This window comes from Hyperolius riggenbachi, chromosome 4, assembly GCF_040937935.1.
Source record: "Hyperolius riggenbachi isolate aHypRig1 chromosome 4, aHypRig1.pri, whole genome shotgun sequence".
Lineage (NCBI taxonomy): Eukaryota > Metazoa > Chordata > Amphibia > Anura > Hyperoliidae > Hyperolius > Hyperolius riggenbachi.
This window is the reverse complement of record NC_090649.1, coordinates 204,462,427-204,485,730: the sequence shown is the minus strand read 5'-3', so window position 1 is coordinate 204,485,730 and position 23,304 is coordinate 204,462,427. Positions and strand designations below refer to the sequence as shown.

Below are 23,304 nucleotides of genomic sequence, written 5' to 3'. Positions count from 1 at the left end.
ATTTTTTTCAGACCATAAGACACACTTTGTGGCCCCCAATAGTGGGGCCAAAAAGTGAGTGCGTCTTATGGTCCAAATGTCAGGCCAACCAGCGAGCTCTGTAGCCGCATTGGAGGTTTGGGTGAGCCGGGAGATCAGGGCCTGCGTATTGCAGGGAGAGGAGAGGCAATTGGGGGGACAGCAGCACTGATGGAGGAGTCGCGCTGGCCCGGGGAGCTGCCCGGCAGGCTGCTAATATGCTGCAGAGCCGAGTGATGTGAGAGGGAGAAGACAGGGCTCTAAGCAAACAGCAGCAGTGGGTGGATGGATGTGTAGAAAGCACAAACCTCCGTAGTGCAGCATAAGCCACGTGTCAGCCGATGTCTTCCGACTTCCTCTCCCTGGCAACGGCGGACTCGGAGACACGCACGCTGGAAGACGCCGGAAGATGCTGGCTGACATGTAGCTTATGCTGCACTACGGAGGTTTGTGCTTTCTCCGTATCCATCTGCCCACTGTTGCTATTTGTTTAGAGCCCTGTCTTCTCCCTCTCACATCACGGCTCTGCAGCATATCAGCAGCCAGCCGGTCAGCTCCCAACAGCCAGCGTGACTCCTCCATCAGCTGCAACTCCCTGGCTGCTTCTCCTCTCCCTGCAATACACGGGCCCTGATCTCCTGCCTCAGCCAAATCTCCAATGCTGCTACAGCACCCAGGTGCTGCCTGCCTCTCCTCTCCCTGCAATACACGGGCCCTGATCTCCTGCCTCCCCCAGACCGCCAATGCTGCTAGAGCACCCAGGCCAGCAAGACCTCTGCCTCATCGAGACAGCCCCAGCTCGCAATCCTCCACTGCAGACGGCTCCACAAGACACTCCTGCAGCATGGGTGCAACAAGTATAGTATATTTTATTTTTCTGGATTTTTGCCCTCTAAACCTAGGTGCGTCTTATGGTCAGGAGCATCTTATGGTCCGAAAAATATGGTAGTTAGACCTATGGAAAGGGAAAGCTCTGGATCTCATAGAGCCATTCTGGTCCTTTCTCTGTGCCCTTGGTACACCGCTGTCTCCCCTCTTCCCCGTTGAAGTTATTTGACCAACTGGTCAAATGCGCTTTCAGGGAGTCCTTGTGAAGACTTCAGGAGTACTTGTGTTCTAGTACTTCTGAAGACTAGCAGATCTGCACAGTGCAAACTCTAGTCCAGGCTCCATCCTCGATTATCATTACCTCCTACGTCTAAACAATAACATGATACTTCGGCACAAAATATGCTCCCAAACTAAGTCTTTATTTTTCACAAATCTGAGTCTACCTAATTAAGTATGAAAAAGTAAAACATTTCTCTTTAAATGCCTACTGTGTACATTTTTGAGACTCACCCAGCTCTTCGAGTCTCACATGACCTAGCACAAAAAGTCCACTTTTCTTCAGATCATTCGCAAAGGTGATGAGGTTTTTGTGTTTTTCTGGATTGGAGACAAGCAAAAGAATCTGTGGCCGCCAGAACTTGACGTGATCCTTCCGTACATCCAGCATGAGGAGATACTTCCTTACCTGGTAAAAGAAATTGTAGACAAAAGCTGTGGTGTGAAAAGGTACTTGTCATTCCTGAACATTTTCGTATAACTAAATGATAAAATAAAAATAGACAGGAGGGTTAGTGCTTACTAGTTCAGCTCTGCCCTGCATATACTACCAGCCAGTTCTGCAGGGTATGTGGCTTCATGGTTAGGAGTCAACCTAGAGTTAGAAATGGCGGGCAGGTTAAGGTTAGGCATGGAAGTTTTAGTGTTAGGCACCACCGGGAAGGGGGGGGGGGGGGTTGGTCATTAGTGTTAGGCGCCACCTGGGGGTGTCGGTTATTGTTATGCATGAAGCAGGAGGGTTATGTGCGACAAAAGGGTTAAGGCATAGTAAAATATCAGTAGAGATTATTAATATTTTACTTTTAGAATTAAGTAGTAGACTATTGGTAAAATTACAGATATTCTACTCTAGTGGATTATAGAATATCGGTAAAATTACTGATATTTTGCTATATTGTATAAAAGAATATCAGAAAAATTACAGTTATTCAACAGGATTTTAACCCTATATTCGACCCAAATTTAATTGCAGCTTTTTAAAATGTACGCATGTGCAGCCCCTTCCCCTCTCTAGGCTTTCATGTTGGAATTAGAACCACGGCTCTTTTGCTTCCCCCAAATTACCAACAGTACAAAAATTAGCAGCACTGAACAGTTGTCTGTTTTTGTTTTATAGTTTATTTGGGTTTTAAGTTGCTTTTAATCTCTAATATCAAGAAAGCCTGGCTACAGAATCCACTTTTTAGTTTTTCATTTTAATTTCATATGGGTATCACCCATATGAAAATAAATAAATCAATAATTGATATCTAGATTAATTTGACGGAATATAGCCGGGGTTGACTAAAATTTGAAAATATATTAGTAAAAAGAAGTTGTTGAAATAATCATCCTGAAAAGAGGTAGAAAAATAATTTTCTAAAGCTTGAGAAACCGAAACACAATCATAGCCATTTACTCTAAACAGAAAGACTAGCGGCTCTGGGATTAAAAAGTTTACGCAGAGATAAAATTTAGAATATTACATCTGTTGTCAGCGTTGTTAAGTGTCATTCTGGCTACTGAAGTGCTGATAATTTAATCAGCGCTTCCCTAATGTGTCAACTGCTACCTGACCCAAGCCTTAAAGAACTCTGACACCAGTAATAGCTCGCTAGGGCGGGGTTCCCTCCTATCTGTGTCACTGTACAATTGTCACTATGACTATTATATTAACTGTCACTTCGGTATTATGCACCAATGTCCGTATTTTTAAGTTTACTAATGTCTTTATTTTTAAACACCAATGTTTTGTTTTTTTACTCTTTACAGCACTATGGAATAGGATGGTGCCATATATATACAGTGGTGTGAAAAACTATTTGCCCCCTTCCTGACTTCTTCGCAGTGGGAGGGACGAGTATTTAATAGGTGCATGCAAGCTGTTAATGGAAACCAACATCCTCCTCTAGTGGTAGACAGGTCATGTGTATGCTCGGTGTGTATTCGACCCCACAAGTGGGGCTTGCACTCTTTTGCAGGTAGGCACTAGTCTGTTTTTAAGTAGCGCTGCTCATTTCCTTGCTTCCTGATTTCTTATTCTTTTGAATGTTTGTCACACTTAAATGTTTCTGCTCATCAAAAAAGCGTTAACTATTAGTCAAAGATAACATAATTGAACACAAAATGCAGTTTTAAATGATGTTTTTTATTATTTAGTGAGAAAAAAACCTCAAAACCTACATGGCCCTGTGTGAAACAGAAATTGCCCCCTGAACCTAATAACTGGCTGGGCCACCCTTAGCAGCAATAACTGCAATCAAGCATTTGCGATAACTTGCAACGAGTCTTTTAAAGCGCTCTGGAGGAATTTTGGCCCACTCATCTTTGCAGAATTGTTGTAATTCAGCTTTATTTGAGGGGTTTCTAGCATGAACCGCCTTTTTAAGGTCATGCCACAACATCTCAATAGGATTCAGGTCAGGACTTTGACTAGGCCTCTTCAAAGTCTTCATTTTGTTTTTCTTCAGCCATTCAGAGGTGAATTTGCTGGTGTGTTTTGGGTCATTGTCCTGCTGCAGCACCCAAGATCGCTTCAGCTTGAGTTGACAAACAGATGGCCGGACATTCTCCTTCAGGATTTTTTGGCAGACAGTAGAATTCATGGTTCCATCTATCACAGCATGCCTTCCAGGTCCTGAAGCAGTAAACCAACCCCAGACCATCACACTAGCACCACCATATTTTACTGTTGGTATGATGTTCTTCTGCTGAAATGCTGTGTTACTTCTACACCAGATGTAACGGGACACGCACCTTCCAAAAAGTTCAACTTTTGTCTCGTCGGTCCACAAGGTATTTTCCCAAAAGTCTTAGCAATCATTGAAATGTTTTTTTTAGCAAAATTGAGACGAGCCTTAATGTTCTTTTTGCTTAAAAGTGGTTTGCGCCTTGGATATCTTCCATGCAGGCCATTTTTGCCCAGTCTCTTTCTTATGGTGGAGTCGTGAACACTGACCTTAATTGAGGCAAGTGAGGCCTGCAGTTTTTTAGATGTTGTCCTGGGGTCTTTTGTGGCCTCTCGGATGAGTTTTCTCTGCGCTCTTGGGGTAATTTTGGTCGGCCGGCCACTCCTGGGAAGGTTCATCACTGTTCCATGTGTTTGCCATTTGTGGATAATGGCTCTCACTGTGGTTTGCTGGAGTCCCAAAGCTTTAGAAATGGCTTTATAACCTTTACCAGACTGATAGATTTCAATTACAGTACTTTGTTCTCATTTGTTCCTGGATTTCTTTGGATCTTGGCATGATGTCTAGATTTTGAGGTGCCTTTGGTCTACTTCTCTGTGTCAGATAGCTCCTATTTAAGTGATTTCTTGATTGAAACAGGTGTGGCAGTAATCAGGCCTGGGGGTTACTACAGAAATTGAACTCAGGTGTAATAACCCACCTTTAAGTTATTTTTTAACAAGGGGGGGCAATCACTTTTTCACACAGGGCCATGTAGATTTGGAGTTTTTTTTTTCTCACTAAATACTAAAAACCATCATTTAAAACTGCATTTTGTGTTCAATTATGTTATCTTTGACTAATAGTTAACGGTTTTTGATGAGCAGAAACATTTAAGTGTGACAAACATGCAAAAGAATAAGAAATCAGGAAGGGGGCAAATAGTTTTTCACACCACTGTATATATATATATATTGTAGATAAAAAGAATAACTAATAAGTAATGGCTGTTTGATGTTACTTTAGTGATGCCACAATGCTGATTACCTAACCGTCCTGTTGATGCTCAGCCTTTAATACTTTAAGCCACTGACCCAAAACAATGCTGAGCAAACAATGAGGTGCTCTGCCTAAAGTCTGACCAGTTGTCAGGTGTGAGATTCAGCATATGTATTCACCCAGGGCCAGTTCTAGACTTCTTGCTGCCTGAGGCAGACATGTTAAGATGCATCCCCACCCCTCCCAATTTTGAACGATCGCACAGTACCAGACAATTTGCATGGCATGTTATACAGTAGCTGCCATGCGAAATTTGTTACTTAATGCTATTATGCCTTGTAATATTTCTGCTTCATTTAATGTTATCAGTCAGCAAGGGAGCATATGCAATAGCCTGAAACATGACATGCTGCAGCTCAACACAATAACACATTGGCTGGCTGGCTGCAAGTCGGTGACAAACAAACTGCTCACCCTCAGCCAATCGGCCGTCCTTTATTTCTCCTCAGTCAGGACCGCAGTGTCACCGCCTCCCTTCTGCTGTGCAAGTCAAATGAAACACTGCTGCTCTCCTGCTTCCCTCCTCCTCACTCGCTTTCAGACTCCTCACACAGCACAACAAGCTGCTTTTTCCTAATGATGACCTCTTCACCTTGCTCGCTCTCCCCTCAATTCTCTTCCTACTATGACTGCATGCTGTAAGTGTAAACACAGTACAAACATGCTGCTCCTGTAATCTCTGTGCCTGATGCAAATGTTTCACCTTGCTTCATGAGAGAACCGGCCCTGTATTCACCCCCTTTGCCATGAAGCCCCTAAAAAGTCCTGGTGCAACCAATCACCTTCAAAAGTCACATAATTAGTGAAATGAAGTCCACCTGTGTGCAATCTAAGTATTACATGATCTGTCAGTATAAACACACCTTTTCAAAAATGCCCCAGAAGCTTCAACACCACTAAGCAAGAGGCATCACACCATGAAGACTAAGGCGGTCTCCAAACAGTCAGTCAGAGTCAAAGTTGTTGTAAAGTCTAAGTTGGGTTATAAAACAAATATCCAAAGCTTTAAATATTCCCCATAGAACCATCATATCTATCACCTTCAAACTGAAAGAACATGGTATCTCAACAAACCTGCCAAAAGAGGGATTATCACCAACACTCACAGACTAAACAAGTAGGAATTGCAGAGTTCCACACCAGGAACTGGAATATCTGTCCATAGGACCATAATAAGCTGCACATTCAATAGAGCTGGGCTTTATGGAAGAGTGGCCAGAAAAAAAAACATTGCTCAGTGTTAAATATAAGAAAGCACATTTTGAGTTTGCCAAAAGGCATGTGGGCATCTCCCCTAATATTTGAAGGAAGGTGCTCTGGTCATATAAGACTAAAATTATGTGGCCATCAAGAAAAATGCTATGTCTGGAGCAAACCCAAAACATCCCATCACTACAAGAACACTATCGCTAAAGTGAATTATGGGGGTGGCAGCATCATGCTATGGGGATGTTTTTTAGCAGCAGGGACTGGAAAACTGGTCTGAGTCAAGGGAAAGATGGGTGTGGCTAAATACAGGGATATTCTTGAGCAAACCCTATGTCAGTCTGCCAGTGATTTGAGATAGGGACGGAGGTTCACCTTCCAGCAGGAAAATGATCCGAAGCATACAGCTAAAGCAACACTTGAGTGGTTTTAGGGGAGACATTTAGATGTGATGGAGTGGCCTAATCAAATTCTAGACCTCAATAAAATAGAGAATCTTTGGTTAGACTTGAAGATTGATGTTCACAAGTGAAAACCATTCAATATGAAGGACCTGGAGCAGTTTTGCCTTTAGTCATGGGCAAAAATCCCAGTGGCAAGATGCAGCAAGCTCATAGAAACGTCTCCAGAGTGACTTGCAGCTGTAATTGTTGAATAGGGTGGCTCCAAAAAGTACAGACTTTAGGGTGATGAATAGTTATGCATGCTGAACTTTTCAGTTATTTTGTCCCATTTGCTGTTGTACTTGTGTATCACCAAAGTATATGCATTGCTTAAATGAGTACATCAACAGCAACACCAAAGTGTGCTTAGGACCTAGGACTCCGATTAGCTAGTAGTGGTCACGTGATAAATTGTCACTTCTGCTGCCTGTTTTAATCTACATGATAGAAGAAATTGATCATCTGTGATGGCATCGCCTTTCTCTCATGAGTATTGGTGTCATAGAATTTAACTTCAATATGAAAAGAATTATGGAGGGTAAACTGCATGTTTAGTCTTTAATGCATCTTATTGCAGTATTCCCCTAACATATAAATCAGTGTAACATGTTTACTTATACAAAAACTATAAAAAAAACTAATTATATTATATTCCTATTGCACGATTTAACCACCCTCACCTTCAGAGATCTTCTGAGGAAACACTCATTTAGCATGTCATTAAATGTCAGCACCAACCTATTATTCACACTACAATTATGAATCTCTGTATTAATCTACAGTTTCCAGGTCTACCCGTTACTCAGCAAACTACAAAGAGGGTCAGATTCCTTTAGATGTTAAACAATAAATCTGGTAAATATAAGATAAATGCTGAGAAAGTGTATAAACATAAATGAAGCAATGTATTGTTGAAACAACATTCCCAGGTCTATCTCTGCTAACATAACACATATTCCCTCCCAGACACAGTTAGCTAAGCTGAACTCTGCGGACATAGCGGCTGCTTTTTAAGTGGCATTTTCTTTTGTACTTGATTATAAGCACAGCCACTCTAAAGCGATGAATTAATAAAGCCTGCACTTTAGCCTTGTAAAGAGGAATTGGGAAGAGAGCGGAGGAGGCTGGCTTGTGTGGGAAGCAGGTGGTAGCCTTTCAGATTATCAGCCACAGTACACATAATATAAAATAAACTATCACAACAGCCGAGTATTGTCATCAGCAAAGTAATGTCAGATGCTGAAGACTGTCGGCAGATCACTATTTTATTACTTCTTTGTGTGCTTCACTTTGCCATTGTTACATCCTCCGTTGTTTCCTGCAGAATCTGCTACTATAGTGAGTTGGTGGTGGTGCTGACATCGGTTCTTATCTGTTTGATTTCACCTTACTGCATGTTTAGCACTCTTGCTTGCTTTTAATTAACTGTCCAACAGGGTCAGGGAAGCAAATAAATCGGATTAATTTATCATCCAAGTGAAGGAAATGTTGTAAATAAAAGCTGCTCTCTTGATGTCAGTTGTAAATAAAAACTTTCACACTTTCAGAGATGATTTAATTCCCTGGCACTGGGCAGATTTTTTTTTGAACAATATCAATCATCAGCTGTAAACTCTGAATGTTAATAGAATGAATAACTTTGCTGCAGAGTGCCTGGCTGTGTCTGATCTGTTGTTGTCTAAGTTGACTAAGTTTTACCTAACCTATATACAATAGGACTGATTTATTAGTGCTGCAATATGCACCATTAACCTGCAATCAACAAAATACCTTGACTGTGGATTTACAAAGCTAAAGGGGTTGTGTGCACCGCCCAAGGGCTCACAAGGGTCCTACTGCGGTACATTGCTAATTTATTATGTGATCCTGGCCATTGCTATGCTCCAGGAGATGACTACAGTGATAAACAGCTAACAGCTGAAGATGCTCTTTTTTAGATTTTTCTTTACCAGGGAAGAGAGAGAAAGAGAGATCCTTGTAAGCTCAAATAAATATTCTATCAATGTTTTATTACTAGTTTTATGTTTTAAAAAATAAATAAAAAAGTAAAGCCTCTCAAAAGCCTTATTATACCCTTTGTTTAATACATAGATTGGGTGGACAAAAAGATGGAACCAGTAAAGATGGCGCTCTGCCCCGGTCAATGCCAACTTCTATAGCTTATAACACTGGGTAATTACCCTTCAGGGGAGGGGGCCACAAATGTTCCCTCACCACCTTATGAAGTACCTTTTATCTCAAACTTAAGGGACTCTTTCCCACCTCCAATGACCCCAAAAAGAAGGTGGGGTAATACAATAAATAGGGCTTGTGGGGCAATGTGGTCACCCACTTAAAGCGGTTTTAAACTCTGACAAAATATTCAACAAAAATGTGTTTTCCTTTTTATAACCCATACAATTATCATATTTGCTTTTGTGCACAAGTATTATAATTCATTTATAAATTATAACTTCCCAAAGTTCAGTTTATTTACTTTGAAAGTTGCTGGTGCATTTTATTCATAACTGTTGTAATTCTGTTTTAAATGCAGCCATCAGTGATTTCTGACCTGTGTTTCACTCCAGGACTCATTAGCATAAGTTTCTGCACAGCCAGAGAATGTTTACTTAATTGTATCAAGTAAAGAATGTATACAGAAGATAAGCTAATCACCAGTTCGGATGCCACAGCCCCTGCAGAAGAAAAAGTCAGTCCTGAGATGTAACCCTTTAAATGCTGTTTTACAACAAAAAAAACAAACATTGTGTTAGTATATTATATGCTGTAAATAATCTTTTAGAGCAAAGAAGAAATACTGGGTTATATTCCGCTTCAATAAGGGAAGGACCAAGTAGCCATTACCTCTCAGGTAAATTAGAACATATTTATTTGCTATATGTTTAAAAATGTGGCCAATAACTCGCACATTATCTTCTTCTTAAAGCATATCCGTAGGGAAAATGTAAAGAGTCTTCAGAAGACAGTATTTCTGTATACTATATATACTGTATATATACACAACTACTCAGGACTTAAAGAGGAACTGTAACATAAAAAGATCCCCTGGGGGGTACTCACCTCGGGTGGGGGAAGCCTCCGGATCCTAATTAGGCTTCCCACGCCGTCCTCCATCCGTCAGGGGTCTCGCTGCAGCCCTCCGTGGAGTCCGGGCAGCGGTGACGTCATTATTTACCTTCCTGGCTCCTGCGCAGGCGCTCTGACGGCTGTCGGCTCCGAACTACACGGAAATACCCGATCGCCGTCGGGTCCGCTCTACTGCGCAGGCGCAAGTTTCCTGCGCCTGCGCAGTAGAGCGGACCCGAATGAGATCGGGTATTTCCGTGTAGTTCGGAATGGAAAGCCGCCACAGCGCCCCCGCTGGAGCCAGCAAAGGTAAATATTGAAATGACAGTCGGCACAGTCGCCGGCTGTTCGGAGGGCTGCGGAGAGACCCCCGTGGGACAGAGGACGGCGTGGGAAGCCTCATTAGGATCCGGAGGCTTCCCCCACCCGAGGTGAGTACCCCCCAGGGGATCTTTTTAATGTTACAGAGTCTCTTTAAAGAGAATCTGAGATGACTTCAAAGTAAAAATTCATACATACAAGGGGCTTCCTCCAGCCCCCTTTGACCTGATTGCTCCCTTGTCACCATCCTTCACCACCTGGATTCTCTGCTATAGCTCCCGGCAACTTCGGGAGTTAGCGTTTACTGTGCATGCACAGCCCGAGGTATGTATGAATTCTTACCTTTAAGTCATCTCAGATACACTTTAACAATCTTAACCAAAACTACATTCATTTGGATTAGCTTTATTAACACATGACCATGACCAGCAAATCAGAACCTTATAATCTATCAGCTGATCAAACTGATACCATGCTTATGCATGAGTTCTCCTAAGTTTTGCCATCCCTAGCGGACAGTAGTGCGATTACAAGAACAAATACGGATAGCGCTTTTCGGATATGTTTAGAGAGCCCTTGTGCAGGAACAGTGGGCTCAAGGATAATTCTGGAAGCCTCTGGATCATCTAGAGGCTTTCCCCTATCGAGGTAAATAACTTTTACCTTATTTCTCATTACAGGTTCAGCATTGTACTCCCCAACCAAAAAATATGAACTCCCCACACATAATTAAGCAGTGTGAGCGCACCATCACAAATTGAGGTATGTTGCCCCGAAACAGCTAAGTGGGGGACACAAAAGAAGAAGGATTAATAGTCAGAGTGGCCCCTTGCCTGTCTCTATTTCTCTGATATTTGGGCAGGCAAATGTTTAGAGGAGGCAAGCATGGAGCGTGGGAGCCAATTGGCGGCCTGGGACATATTTGTGCCTGGGATGGGGGACCCCGATTCTGGGACATCTCCCACGTAAATTGGGACTGGTCACTGTATAGATCTAGATGTAAATGGTTGTGGATGCTGATGAATTACATAGATACACAGATTACAAACTCACAATTCCATCTGTCCTGTGTCCTGATCACCCCTCCCAGCGGCGTGCGCTAGGCTTCAAATCTCAAATTCAAAATGAAAAAAAAAAAATGAAAAAAATTGCGCCCAAACAGCAGGACGAGAACAACAACATCAGAAATCCCATCATGCTTTGCACAGCATCAGGGGAAAAATGTCCGGGCAGATTTCTTCTTTGCAGCTAAAAATGAGGCTTGGGTAAATTCTGATGCTGTGATACTGTTAAAGAAACACCAAGCCTTTTCAGTGCTGCTCAGTTGATTTTTAGTCTGGAAGTTCACTTTAATTAGTCCCAACGTTGTATGACTGTTGACTGCTATGATGTGTTTTGTACAAAATATAACATTTAAGTTATGTTATTACTGGAACTGTATGTATTTGTGCCTTTGACAACCTCTTACACAATCCTTCCAAAATCTTGTATAACAAATAATGTATATGTAAGCCTATACTTCTCATTATCTTAATTTTCATCTCAACATGTGTCCTTAAATGGGTATTGCACTTTCTTTTCCTGCAACTTAATGTGTATATTCTACTTAGATGCGTATTGTCCTTGTTACTGCATTTGCTTTTTGAATACTTCAGAATGTATTATGTTTCCTGCAACTCCAATAACCCTGGTTGATTAGAAGAAATAATAATAATAATGCAAAAGGGTGACGTGGCTAGGTTATGCCAGTGCAAGTGAGAATCATTTTAATGTAGCCCTGCCCCTCATTATTACACCCCCTCTCGCTTTGTTATATTTCCAGGGTATGGAAGAATGCTCTGAATAAGCCTTTTTACATTTAGACAGAGTGCAAAAGTGTTTGTATGGAGTTTGTATGTTCTCCTGGTGTCTGCGTGGGTTTCCTCTGGGCACTCCAGTTTCCTCCCACGCCCCAAAAACATACAGATAAGTTAATTAGCTTCTCCCTAAATTGGCCCATGCATTACACGATACTTACATAGACATAGGACTATGGTAGGGACTAGATTGTGAGCTCCTCTGAGGGACAGTTAAGCAAGACAATATACTCTGTACAGCGCTGTGTAATATGTCAGCGCTATATAAATACTTAAATAAAATAAATAAATTGCTGCTCTGTTACTTTAGTGTGCAGTGCGGCATGGTCACTTCATAGAAGTGAAGTGAACGCCTAACTGTCATTTCAAATTATGTGGGGCTGGAATGTTTTACCCACTGGGCTGAACTTTAAGGGAATCTGAAGTGAAAATAAACTTATGCTAATGAATTGTATATGTAGTACAGCTAAGAAATAGAACATTAGTAGCAAAAACAGAGTCTCATATGGTTTTCCAGTACAGGAAGCATTAAGAAACTTCACTTGCTATCTGTGCAAAAGAGCTTCTCAGAGGTCTCTGACCCAACTTGGGTCGGAAACAGTCCTATTTTCTGAAGCACTTGTACATCAAAATAAGAGTGAGATACAGCTTCTGATAAGGTTTTTGCAGCAGGGAAGTTCAAAAGGTCAATAGCTCTTCTCTGTTTCATAGTTTAAAATACAATGGGCTTGATTCACAAAGCGGTGCTAACTGTTAGCACGTCTAAAAGAGGTTTTTGCGCGCTAATTTGCGCGCGAAACGCATCGTGCGCAAAGTTATGCGTGCAAAGTTTTGCACGCGCACTGCACAGAGTGCAGGGCGCTCTGCGAAAAGTGCCCATTAAAGCCTATGGGACTTAGTGCGCGCATAGGATTTTGCGCGTGCAAAACTTTGTGCGCGGTACTTAGCGCGCGATCTGATTGAGAAAACCGGTGCTAACCTACTTAGCACCCTGGTTAGCGCTCCTAAAGACTTTAGACGAGCTAAGTAGGTTAGCACCGCATAGTGAATCAAGCCCAATGTGTGGTTTGTAATTGCAAATATGACAGAATGATGCAATGTTATAAAAAACAAACAAACAAACAAACCTATAACTGAAAATATAAATATAAGACTCTTTTCTTTGCTACTCATGTTGTATTAAAGGAGAACTGTTGTGAGAGGTATATGGAGGCTGCCATATTGATTTCCTTTTAAGCAATACCAGTTGCCTGGCAGCCCTGCTGAGCTATTTGCCTGCAGTAGTGTGAATCACACCAGAAACAAGCATACATCTAATCTTATCAGCTCTGACACAAAATGTCAGAAACACCTGATCTGCTTCATGCTTGTTCAGGGTCTAGGGCTAAAAGTATCAGATGCAGAGGATCAGCAGGACAGCCAGGCAACTGGTATTGCTTAAATGGAAATAAATATGGCAGCCTTCATATACCTCTCACTACAGTTCTCCTTTAAGTATCTGTAGTACACATATAATTCATTATATATTAAGTGTTTGTTTGTTTTTTCACTTCAGTGTCACTTTAACCACTTGCCGACCGCTCACAGCCGATGAGTGGCGGCAAGGGCCGGGCCCAAACGACCGCAATACTCCCATCGGCAGCGGGCATGGTTATGCAGCGATCGCGTCATTCGTGACACGATCAGCCGCCGGCGATAGGCTCCGCCCCCCTCGCGCTGTAACCCGCCGGCCGCCTGGAAGCGCTGGCAGGTTACTAGCTGCCCGATCGCCGCTGAGAAAATGTATAATAGGCTTTGTAATGTATACAAAGCCTATTATACAGGCTGCCTCCTGCCCTGGTGGTCCCAGTGTCCGAGGGACCACCAGGGCAGGCTGCAGCCACCCTAGTCTGCACCCAAGCACACTGATTTCCCCCCCCCGCCCCAGATCGCCCACAGCACCCCTCAGACCCCCCCCTGCCCACCCCCCAGACCACTGTTTACACCCAATCACCCCCCTAATCACCCATCAATCACTCCCTGTCACTATCTGTCAACCCTAATTTTTTTTATTCCCTAAACTGCCCCCTGATCACCCCCTCACCCCTCAGATTCTCCCCAGACCCCCCCTAGACCCCGCCCCCTCTGTACTGTATACATCTATCCCCCTGTAATAACCCACTGATCACCTGTCAATCACCCATCAATCACCCCCTGTCACTGCCACCCATCAATCAGCCCCTAACATGCCCCTTGCGGGCAATCTGATCACCCACCCACACAATCAGATCGCCAGAAGACCCATCGTCAGATCACCTCCCAAGTGCATTGTTTACATCTGTTCTCTCCTCTAAACACCCACTAATTACCCGCCAATCACCCATCAATCACACCCTATCACCACCTGTTACTGTTACCCATCAGATTAGACCCTAATCTGCCCCTTGCGGGCACCCAATCACCCGCCCACAAGCTCAGATTGCCCTCAGACCCCCCCTTATCAATTCGCCAGTGCATTATTTACATCTGTTCTTCCCTGTAATAACCCACTGATCACCTGTCAATCACCTATTAATCACCCATCAATCACCCCCTGTCACTGCCACCCATCAATCACCCCCTGTCACTGCCACACATCAATCAGCCCCTAACCTGCCCCTTGCGGGCAATCTGATCACCCACCCACACCATCAGATCGCCTGCAGACCCACCATCAGATCACCTCCCAAGTGCATTGTTTACATCTGTTCTCTCCTCTAAACACCCTCTAATTACCCATCAATCACCCATCAATCACACCCTATCACCGCCTGTCACTGTTACCCATCAGATTAGACCCTAATCTGCCCCTTAAGGGCACCCAATCACCCGCCCACACCCTCAGAACGCCCTCAGACTCAAGCCCTGATCACCTCGCCAGTGCATTGCTTGCATCTATTCCCCCCTCTAATCACACCTTGAGACACCCATCAATCACCTCCTGTCACCCCCTAGCACACCTACCCATCAGATCAGGCCCTAATTTGCCCCGTGTGGGCTCCTGATCACTCGGCCAAACCCTCAGACCCCCTTCCGATCACCTCCCCAGAGCATTGATTGCATCTATTTTCCCCTCTAACCACCCCCTGAGACACCCATCAATCACCTCCTGTCACCCCCTAGCACTCCTATCCATCAGATCAGGCCCAATACAACCTGTCATCTAAAAGGTCACCCTGCTTATGACTGGTTCCACAAAATTCGCCCCCTCATAGACCACCTGTCATCAAAATTTGCAGATGCTTATACCCCTGAACAGTCATTTTGAGACATTTGGTTTCCAGACTACTCACGGTTTTGGGCACGTAAAATGCCAGGGCGGTATAGGAACCCCACAAGTGACCCCATTTTAGAAAAAAGACACCCCAAGGTATTCTGTTAGGTGTATGACGAGTTCATAGAAGATTTTATTTTTCACTTTTTTTGTTTTTTTTTTACGTTAGTTAGTAATCCTTGTACCCAGAAATGAATAAATACAATTTATTTATTCATGAAAGCGCTGGGGAAATCGATATACAAAGCGTTTTTTCAAGCGCTTTGCGATTTCCCTATACCTTCCATTGAGGCAAATCGCCCCGAAAATGGTACATGCAGCGCTTTGCTGAGCGGATCGGAAACGAACTGCTCATTTGTGAACACTCTCATAGGGAATAATTGCACAAGCGCTTTTAGGACGATTTTAAAAATCGCCGGTGCTTAAAAAAAACCTGAAAACGCTCTAGGTGTGAACAAGCCCTAACCAGTATTCTGCAGTCATGTGACAAACGGTGAAGGTAAAGAAAAGATTAACTTGACAGATGCAACTTATATTACACTGAAAAAATACCTTGTGTGGCAAATAACAGCAAACAGCTGTTACTTTCTGGATGACCCTCACCCTTGTATAAGAATTGAAAGCATCTTACATATTTTAGATAGTTTGCTTTGCACAGCACCTTGACAATTCAGTGATTTCTCTCATTCCAAAGTTAACTCACTTAGTTATCTGAAGCAACTGTCAGTTACGCAGAAGAAGTGAGATATCAGTTCCATTTTTTTAAAAATAAGTCCAAACTACTAAAAAACAGAAATGTCTGTTTTGCTAATTAGTTATTCACCTCTGCACAGTACCCTGGGGAATATTAATCTGCACTTCTGTGTTGTCAGCCTTCTGTCTTATTTGAAAGTTTTTGTACTGCAAAAATTGTAGTTTAAAGTGAACCTAAAGTCACTTAAAAAAAATGAGATTAACTCACCTGGGGCTTCCCTCAGCCCCCTGCAGACGATCGGTGCCCTCGCAGCTCCGCTCCGATGTCCCAGGACCCGCCGGCGAGCACTTCCGGTTTGGCCGTCACCGGCCGACAGGGATGGGAACGCGAGTGATTGTTCGCGTTCCCAGCCTGTATATCGCCTTCTATGCTGCTATTGCGACCTCCTGGCCGCAATAGCAGCATAGGGGGCGATATACAGGCTGGGAACGCGAACAATCACTCGCGTTCCCATCCCTGTCGGCCGGTGACGGCCAAACCGGAAGTGCTCGCCGGCGGGTCCTGGGATATCGGAGCGGAGCTGCGAGGGCACCGATCGTCTGCAGGGGGCTGAGGGAAGCCCCAGGTGAGTTAATCTCGTTTTTTTTAAGTGACTTTAGGTTCACTTTAAAGAGCTAACAGCGGGTCTCTTGTATGGGGCAGCCATCTCTGCACTGCTAGCCATAATCGTGCTGCTCAGACTACATAAAATCACAGTGAAGACAGAGGTGTATACAAAACTTGTAGTGTAAAACTCTGGATGTCCATGCTGTTGAAAATGGCTGGTGTAAGGGCTCCCAACCAAGTCATGCATTTTATCAAGCTCTGAGTGCCTACAATGGAAACATCTGTGCCGAGAGATGCATATTTATAGGGTTTTTAATTCCATCTCTCTGTGTCACTGTTCAAACGGACATTTCTCTTCACCATCAAGGGTTAACAAAGAAAACAGAAAATAAGAATCCTAAAATAAATGGAGCGCTAACGAGCTAAGGAAAAAAAAAACACTCTCCCTGTTAAGTGTCAAAAGCGTTGTATTAAACAGAAAGACAGCTATGAAAAGATAAGTGAGCCTAGTAATAATATTACATTAGAGTCTAATGCGAGTGATTTCACTGCAAAGATGGAACTGGTGGTGGGCTTTGTATCTGCACAATGAGACCAAAGTATCAACTGCACAGAGAGGGGAAGATATTATTCCTGATAGGATTTTGCAGACACTGCACAAACCTGGTACATTTCACAGCAAATTCTATTATTCTACAGGGCATATTATGTGGATTATAAAAAAAGTGGCAGATATATAGTTGGGCACACAAGATGATGTGGATAATGCTTCATATGTGTATTGTGTTAGCAGCCAATGCATGACGTTTTATTACGTTACTTGAATGGCTCTTTGGTGGTGTTTCTGACATCTTGCAGCTTACACTATCTTCTTCATAGACGATATCTCATTTGTTGAAGCAACATTGTTTTATTTTCTCAAGCACAGTACTGTTATCTCCCCCTCACACATTAGGAATTACTAATCTCATAATAAAAGGGCATTTCCATAATAAGATATATTTATAGTACACTTGTCTCCAAAGCTTCCGTGCAGTATAGTTGTGCTATAGTAGCTGTATCCTGACACATAACAGGTTACCCACCATACCAGAAACTCAAAGACAGGGCCAAGACAATATGTGCAGCCAGCATTAGGTAGACCCTTCCCCAGTTTTTATAGCAAGCTGTTCCCATATGTTCTAGTATTTGAAAGACAAGTATTAAGTAGGTTCCCCCTCCTAGTATAGGTAGCCAGATGTGCCCCAGTATTATGTAGCTCCCTCCCCAGAACAGATAGCTAGATGTGCCCCAACTATTAGGCAGCCCCTTCCTAAGTATAGATAGCAGATAAATAGCAGATATGTCCCCATTCTAATTGGCCAAACAGAGGCAAGTTGCAGAGAAAAGAATGGCAAGAATTTCTGGCTTTAAGCATAGCATGGCAATGCTGTTCAGCCAGTCAGCAGCAGCACTGGATGTGAGGTGCATCCAATTAGAGGTGCCACTGCTGAAACCAGTAAAAGTGCTGCCTGTGTCCAGAAGATTCACATCCAAGTAGAGGTAGGAGGAATAGCAGCACTGGATCTCTATTCTTGGTATGTATAAAGTGTTAAAAATGTATAAGCAGTACAGCGGAGCACTGTTGGTAAGGAAATACTACAGGGAGGAACTATTAGGAGGAAGGCCCTTGAGGACCTAATGTAAGTACAGTAAAGTGGTTCTTTCTGTGTTCTTAGCGGATATTGTACTATGAAGAAAGAAAGACCTACCCCGAAGCGTTGTGCTGTGTACCATGTTGAAATATATTACTATATATTGTGCAGTATGCAGTATTTTAACTCACCTGGTGGAAGATGAGGGCTTGGGAGATGTAGCCCCAGCTATGGCTTGGAGACCAGTAGTGAAGACACAGGAGCAGAATGAACATAAAGACTATGCTGGCAGAGGCATAGATTGGCTGAATAAGGAACATCATGGTGAGACATCCTAAAATCCCAAGGATACAAGTATACCAGGTGAAGTAGCGAAATGTTGGCCTGTGTGTGGGATGGAAAACACATAATTAATTATGAGGCTTCGTGCTATGTTAAGGCACATCATGATAAACAACTCCAGCAGCATGCAAATAATGTACACACAGAGAGCCTGATTTACAAACCAAAAGAATTGCAAATTTTAGTATGCCACTGCGATTGCTGGGTGGGATGTGATCACATGTTGCATGTACCTGCGTAGTGAAGCACCCATGATGTGAAGAATACTGAGATCTCTGGTGGCACATTATGCAATTTCTCTGAAATGCTGTTTTTAAGCCTCACACACTTCTGAAGCACCTAATTAACTACTTCCCGACCGCCGTATAGACAAATGGCGGCCGGGAAGCAGACGCCGCAAGGACCGCCGTATTGACAAATGGCGGCGGTCCTTGTTTGGGCATGGGCGGAGCGATCGCGTCATCCGTGACGCGATCCTCCGCCTCCGCCTGTCGCCGCTCACTCGCCGCAACATCCCGCCGGCCATACGGAAGCGCCGGCGGGATGTTAACCCGACGATCGCCGCATACAAAGTGTATAATACACTTTGTAATGTTTACAAAGTGTATTATACAGGCTGCCTCCTGCCCTGGTGGTCCCAGTGTCCGAGGGACCATCAGGGCAGGCTGCAGCCACCCTAGTCTGCACCAAGAACACTGATTTTCTCCCCCCCCCCCGCCCCAGATCGCCCACAGCACCCATCAGACCCCCCCCTGCCCACCCCCCAGACCCCTGTTTGCACCCAATCACCCCCCTAATCACCCATCAATAACTCCCTGTCACTATCTGTCAACGCTATTTTTTTTTTTTATACCCCCCCCCCTGCCCCCTGCTCCCTCCTGATCACCCCCCACCCCCCAGATTCTCCCCAGACCCCCCCCCCCCATGCACTGTATGCATCTATCCCCCCTGATCACCTGTCAATCACCTGTCAATCACCTGTCAATCACCCGTCAATCACCCATCAATCACCCATCAATCACCCCCTGTCACTGCCACCCATCAATCAGCCCCTAACCTGCCCCTTGCGGGCAATCTGATCACCCCCCCACACCAATAGATCGCCCGCAGATCCGACATCAGATCACCTCCCAAATCTATTGTTTACATCTATTCTCTCCTCTAAACACACACTAATTACCCATCAATCACCCATCAATCACCCCCTATCACCACCTGTCACTTTTACCTATCAGATCAGACCCTAATCTGCCCCTTGCGGGCACCCAATCACCCGCCCACACGCTCAGATTGCCCTCAGACCCCCCCTTATCAATTCACCAGTGCATTCATTACATCTGTTCTTCCCTGTAATAACCCACTGATCACCTGTCAATCACCTATCACCCATCAATCACCCCCTGTCACTGCCACCCATCAATCAGCCCCTAACCTGCCCCTTGCGGGCAATCTGATCAACCACCCACACCATTAGATCGCCCGCAAACCTGCCGTCAGATTACCTCCCAAATGTATTGTTTACATCTGTTATCTTCTCTAAACACCCACTAATTACCCATCAATCACCCCCTATCACTGTTACCTATCAGATCAGACCCTAATCTGCCCCTTGCGGGCACCCAATCACCCGCCTACACGCTCAGATTACCCTCAGACCCCCCCCTTATCAATTCGCCAGGGCATTATTTACATCTATCCTTCCCTGTAATAACCCACTGATCACCTGTCAATCACCTGCCAATCACCTATCACCCATCAATCACCCCCTGTCACCCCCTGTCACTGCCACCCAACAATCAGCCCCTAACCTGCCCCTTGCGGGCAATCTGATTACCCACCCACACCAATAGATCGCCCGCAGATCCGACATCAGATCACCACCCAAGCGCAGCGTTTACTCTCCTCTAAACACCCACTAATTACCCATCAATCACCCATCAATCACCCCCTATCACCACCTGTCACTGTTACCCATCAGATCAGACCCTAATCTGCCCCTTGCGGGCACCCAATCACCCGCCTACACGCTCAGATTACCCTCAGACCCCCACTTATCAATTCGCCAGTGCAATATTTACATCTGTTCTCCCCTGTAATAACCCACTGATTACCTGTCAATCACCTATCAATCACCCATCAATCACCCCCTGTCACTGCCACCCATCAATCACCCCCTGTCACTGCCACCCATCAATCACCCGCTGTCACTGCCACCCATCAATCAGCCCCTAACCTGCCCCTTGCGGGCAATCTGATCACCCACCCACACCAATAGATCGCTCGCAGATCCGACGTCCGATCACCTCCCAAGTGCAGTGTTTACATCTGTTCTCTACCCTAAACACCCACTAATTACCCATCAATCACCCCCTGTCACTGCTACCTATCAGATTAGACCCCTATCTGCCCCTAGGGCACTCAATCACCCGCCCACACCCTCAGAATGCCCTCAGACCCCAGCCCTGATCACCTCGCCAGTGCATTGCTTGCATCTATTCCCCCCTCTAATCACATCTTGAGACACCCATCAATCACCTCCTGTCACCCCCTAGCACACCTACCCATCAGATCAGGCCCTAATTTGCCCCGTGTGGGCTCCTGATCACTCGGCCAAACCCTCAGATCCCCCTCAGACCCCCTTCCAATCACCTCCCCAGTGCATTGATTGCATCTATTTTCCCCTCTAACCACCCCCTGAGACACCCATCAATCACCTCCTGTCACCCCCCTAGCACTCCTATCCATCAGATCAGGCCCAATACAACCTGTCATCTAAAAGGCCACCCTGCTTATGACCGGTTCCACAAAATTCGCCCCCTCATAGACCACCTGTAATCAAAATTTGCAGATGCTTATACCCCTGAACAGTCATTTTGAGACATTTGGTTTCCAGACTACTCACGGTTTTGGGCCCGTAAAATGCCAGGGCGGTATAGGAACCCCACAAGTGTCCCCATTTTAGAAAAAAAAGACACCCCAAGGTATTCTGTTAGGTGTATGACGAGTTCATAGAAGATTTTATTTTTTGTCAAAAGTTAGCGGAAATTGATTTTTATTGTTTTTTTTCCACAAAGTGTCACTTTCCGCTAACTTTTGACAAAAAAATAAAATCTTCTATGAACTCGTCATACACCTAACAGAATACCTTGGGGTGTCTTCTTTCTAAAATGGGGTCACTTGTGGGGTTCCTATACTGCCCTGGCATTTTAGGGGCCCTAAACCGCGAGGAGTAGTCTAGAAAACAAATGCCTCAAAATGACCTGTGAATAGGACATTGGGCCCCTTAGCGCACCTAGGCTGCAAAAAAGTGTCACACATGTGGTACCGCCGTACTCAGGAAAAGTAGTATAATGTGTTTTGGGGTGTATTTTTACACATACCCATGCTGGGTGGGAGAAATTTCTATGTAAATGGACAATTGTGTGTAAAAAAAATCAAACAATTGTCATTTACAGAGATATTTCTCCCACTTAGCATGGGTATGTGTAAAAATACACCCCAAAACGCATTATACTACTTCTCCTGAGTACGGCGGTACCACATGTGTGGCACTTTTTTACACCCTAAGTACGCTAAGGGGCCCAAAGTCCAATGAGTACCTTTAGGATTTCACAGGTCATTTTGCGACATTTGGTTTCAAGACTACTCCTCACGGTTTAGGGCCCCTAAAATGCCAGGGCAGTATAGGAACCCCACAAATGACCCCATTCTAGAAAGAAGACACCCAAAGGTATTCCGTACGGAGTATGGTGAGTTCATAGAAGATTTTATTTTTTGTCACAAGTTAGCGGAAAATGACACTTTGTGAAAAAAAACTATTAAAATCAATTTCCGCTAACTTGTGACAAAAAAATAAAAACTTCTATGAACTCACCATACTCCTAACGGAATACCTTGGGGTGTCTTCCTTCTAAAATGGGGTCATTAGTGGGGTTCCTATACTGCCCTGGCATTTTAGGGGCCCTAAACCGCGAGGAGTAGTCTTGAAACAAAAATGACCTGTGAAATCCTAAAGGTACTCATTGGACTTTGGGCCCCTTAGTACAGTTAGGGTGCAAAAAAGTGCCACACGTGGTATCGCCGTACTCGGGAGAAGTAGTATAATGTGTTTTGGGGTGTATTTTTACACATACCCATGCTGGGTGGGAAAAATACCTCTGTAAATGACAATCTTTTGATTTTTTTTACACACAATTGTCCATTTACAGAGGTATTTCTCCCACCCAGCATGGGTATGTGTAAAAATACACCCCAAAACACATTGTACTACTTCTCCCGAGTATGGCGATACCACATGTGTGGCACTTTTTTGCACCCTAACTGCGCTAAAGGGCCCAAAGTCCAATGAGTACCTTTAGGATTTCACAGGTCATTTTGAGAAATTTCGTTTCAAGACTACTCCTCACGGTTTAGGGCCCCTAAAATGCCAGGGCAGTATAGGAACCCCACAAATGACCCCATTTTAGAAAGAAGACACCCCAAGGTATTCCGTTAGTAGTATGGCGAGTTCATAGAAGATTTTATTTTTTGTCACAAGTTAGCGGAAATTGATTTTAATTGTGTTTTTTCACAAAGTGTCATTTTCCGCTAACTTTTGACAAAAAATAAAATCTTCTATGAACTCACCATACTCCTAACGGAATACCTTGGGGTGTCTTCTTTCTAAAATAGGGTCATTTGTGGGGTTCCTATACTGCCCTGGCATTTTAGGGGCCCTAAACCGTGAGGAGTAGTCTTGAAACGAAATTTCTCAAAATGACCTGTGAAATCCTAAAGGTACTCATTGGACTTTGGACCCTTTAGCGCAGTTAGGGTGCAAAAAAGTGCCACACATGTGGTATCGCCGTACTCAGGAGAAGTAGTATAATGTGTTTTGTGGTGTATTTTTACACATACCCATGCTGAGTGGGAGAAAGATCTCTGTAAATGGACAATTGTGTGTAAAAAAAATTAACAAATTGTCATTTACAGAGATATTTCTCCCACCCAGCATGGGTATGTGTAAAAATACA

General features: G+C 44.0%; 1 protein-coding gene across 1 annotated transcript in view; it reads right to left on the bottom strand.

Moving 5' to 3' along the window:
* Window positions 1–23,304, bottom strand: part of LOC137570632 (solute carrier family 12 member 9-like) — a 366,074-nt gene that overhangs the window by 39,237 nt on the left and 303,533 nt on the right. The window contains exons 10-11 of the mRNA XM_068279330.1: window positions 18,142–18,334; window positions 1,360–1,534 (exon numbers count right to left, since the gene is read on the bottom strand). Coding sequence (XP_068135431.1) covers window positions 1,360–1,534; window positions 18,142–18,334 — 368 coding nt within the window. The remainder of the gene's footprint in view (window positions 1–1,359; window positions 1,535–18,141; window positions 18,335–23,304) is intronic.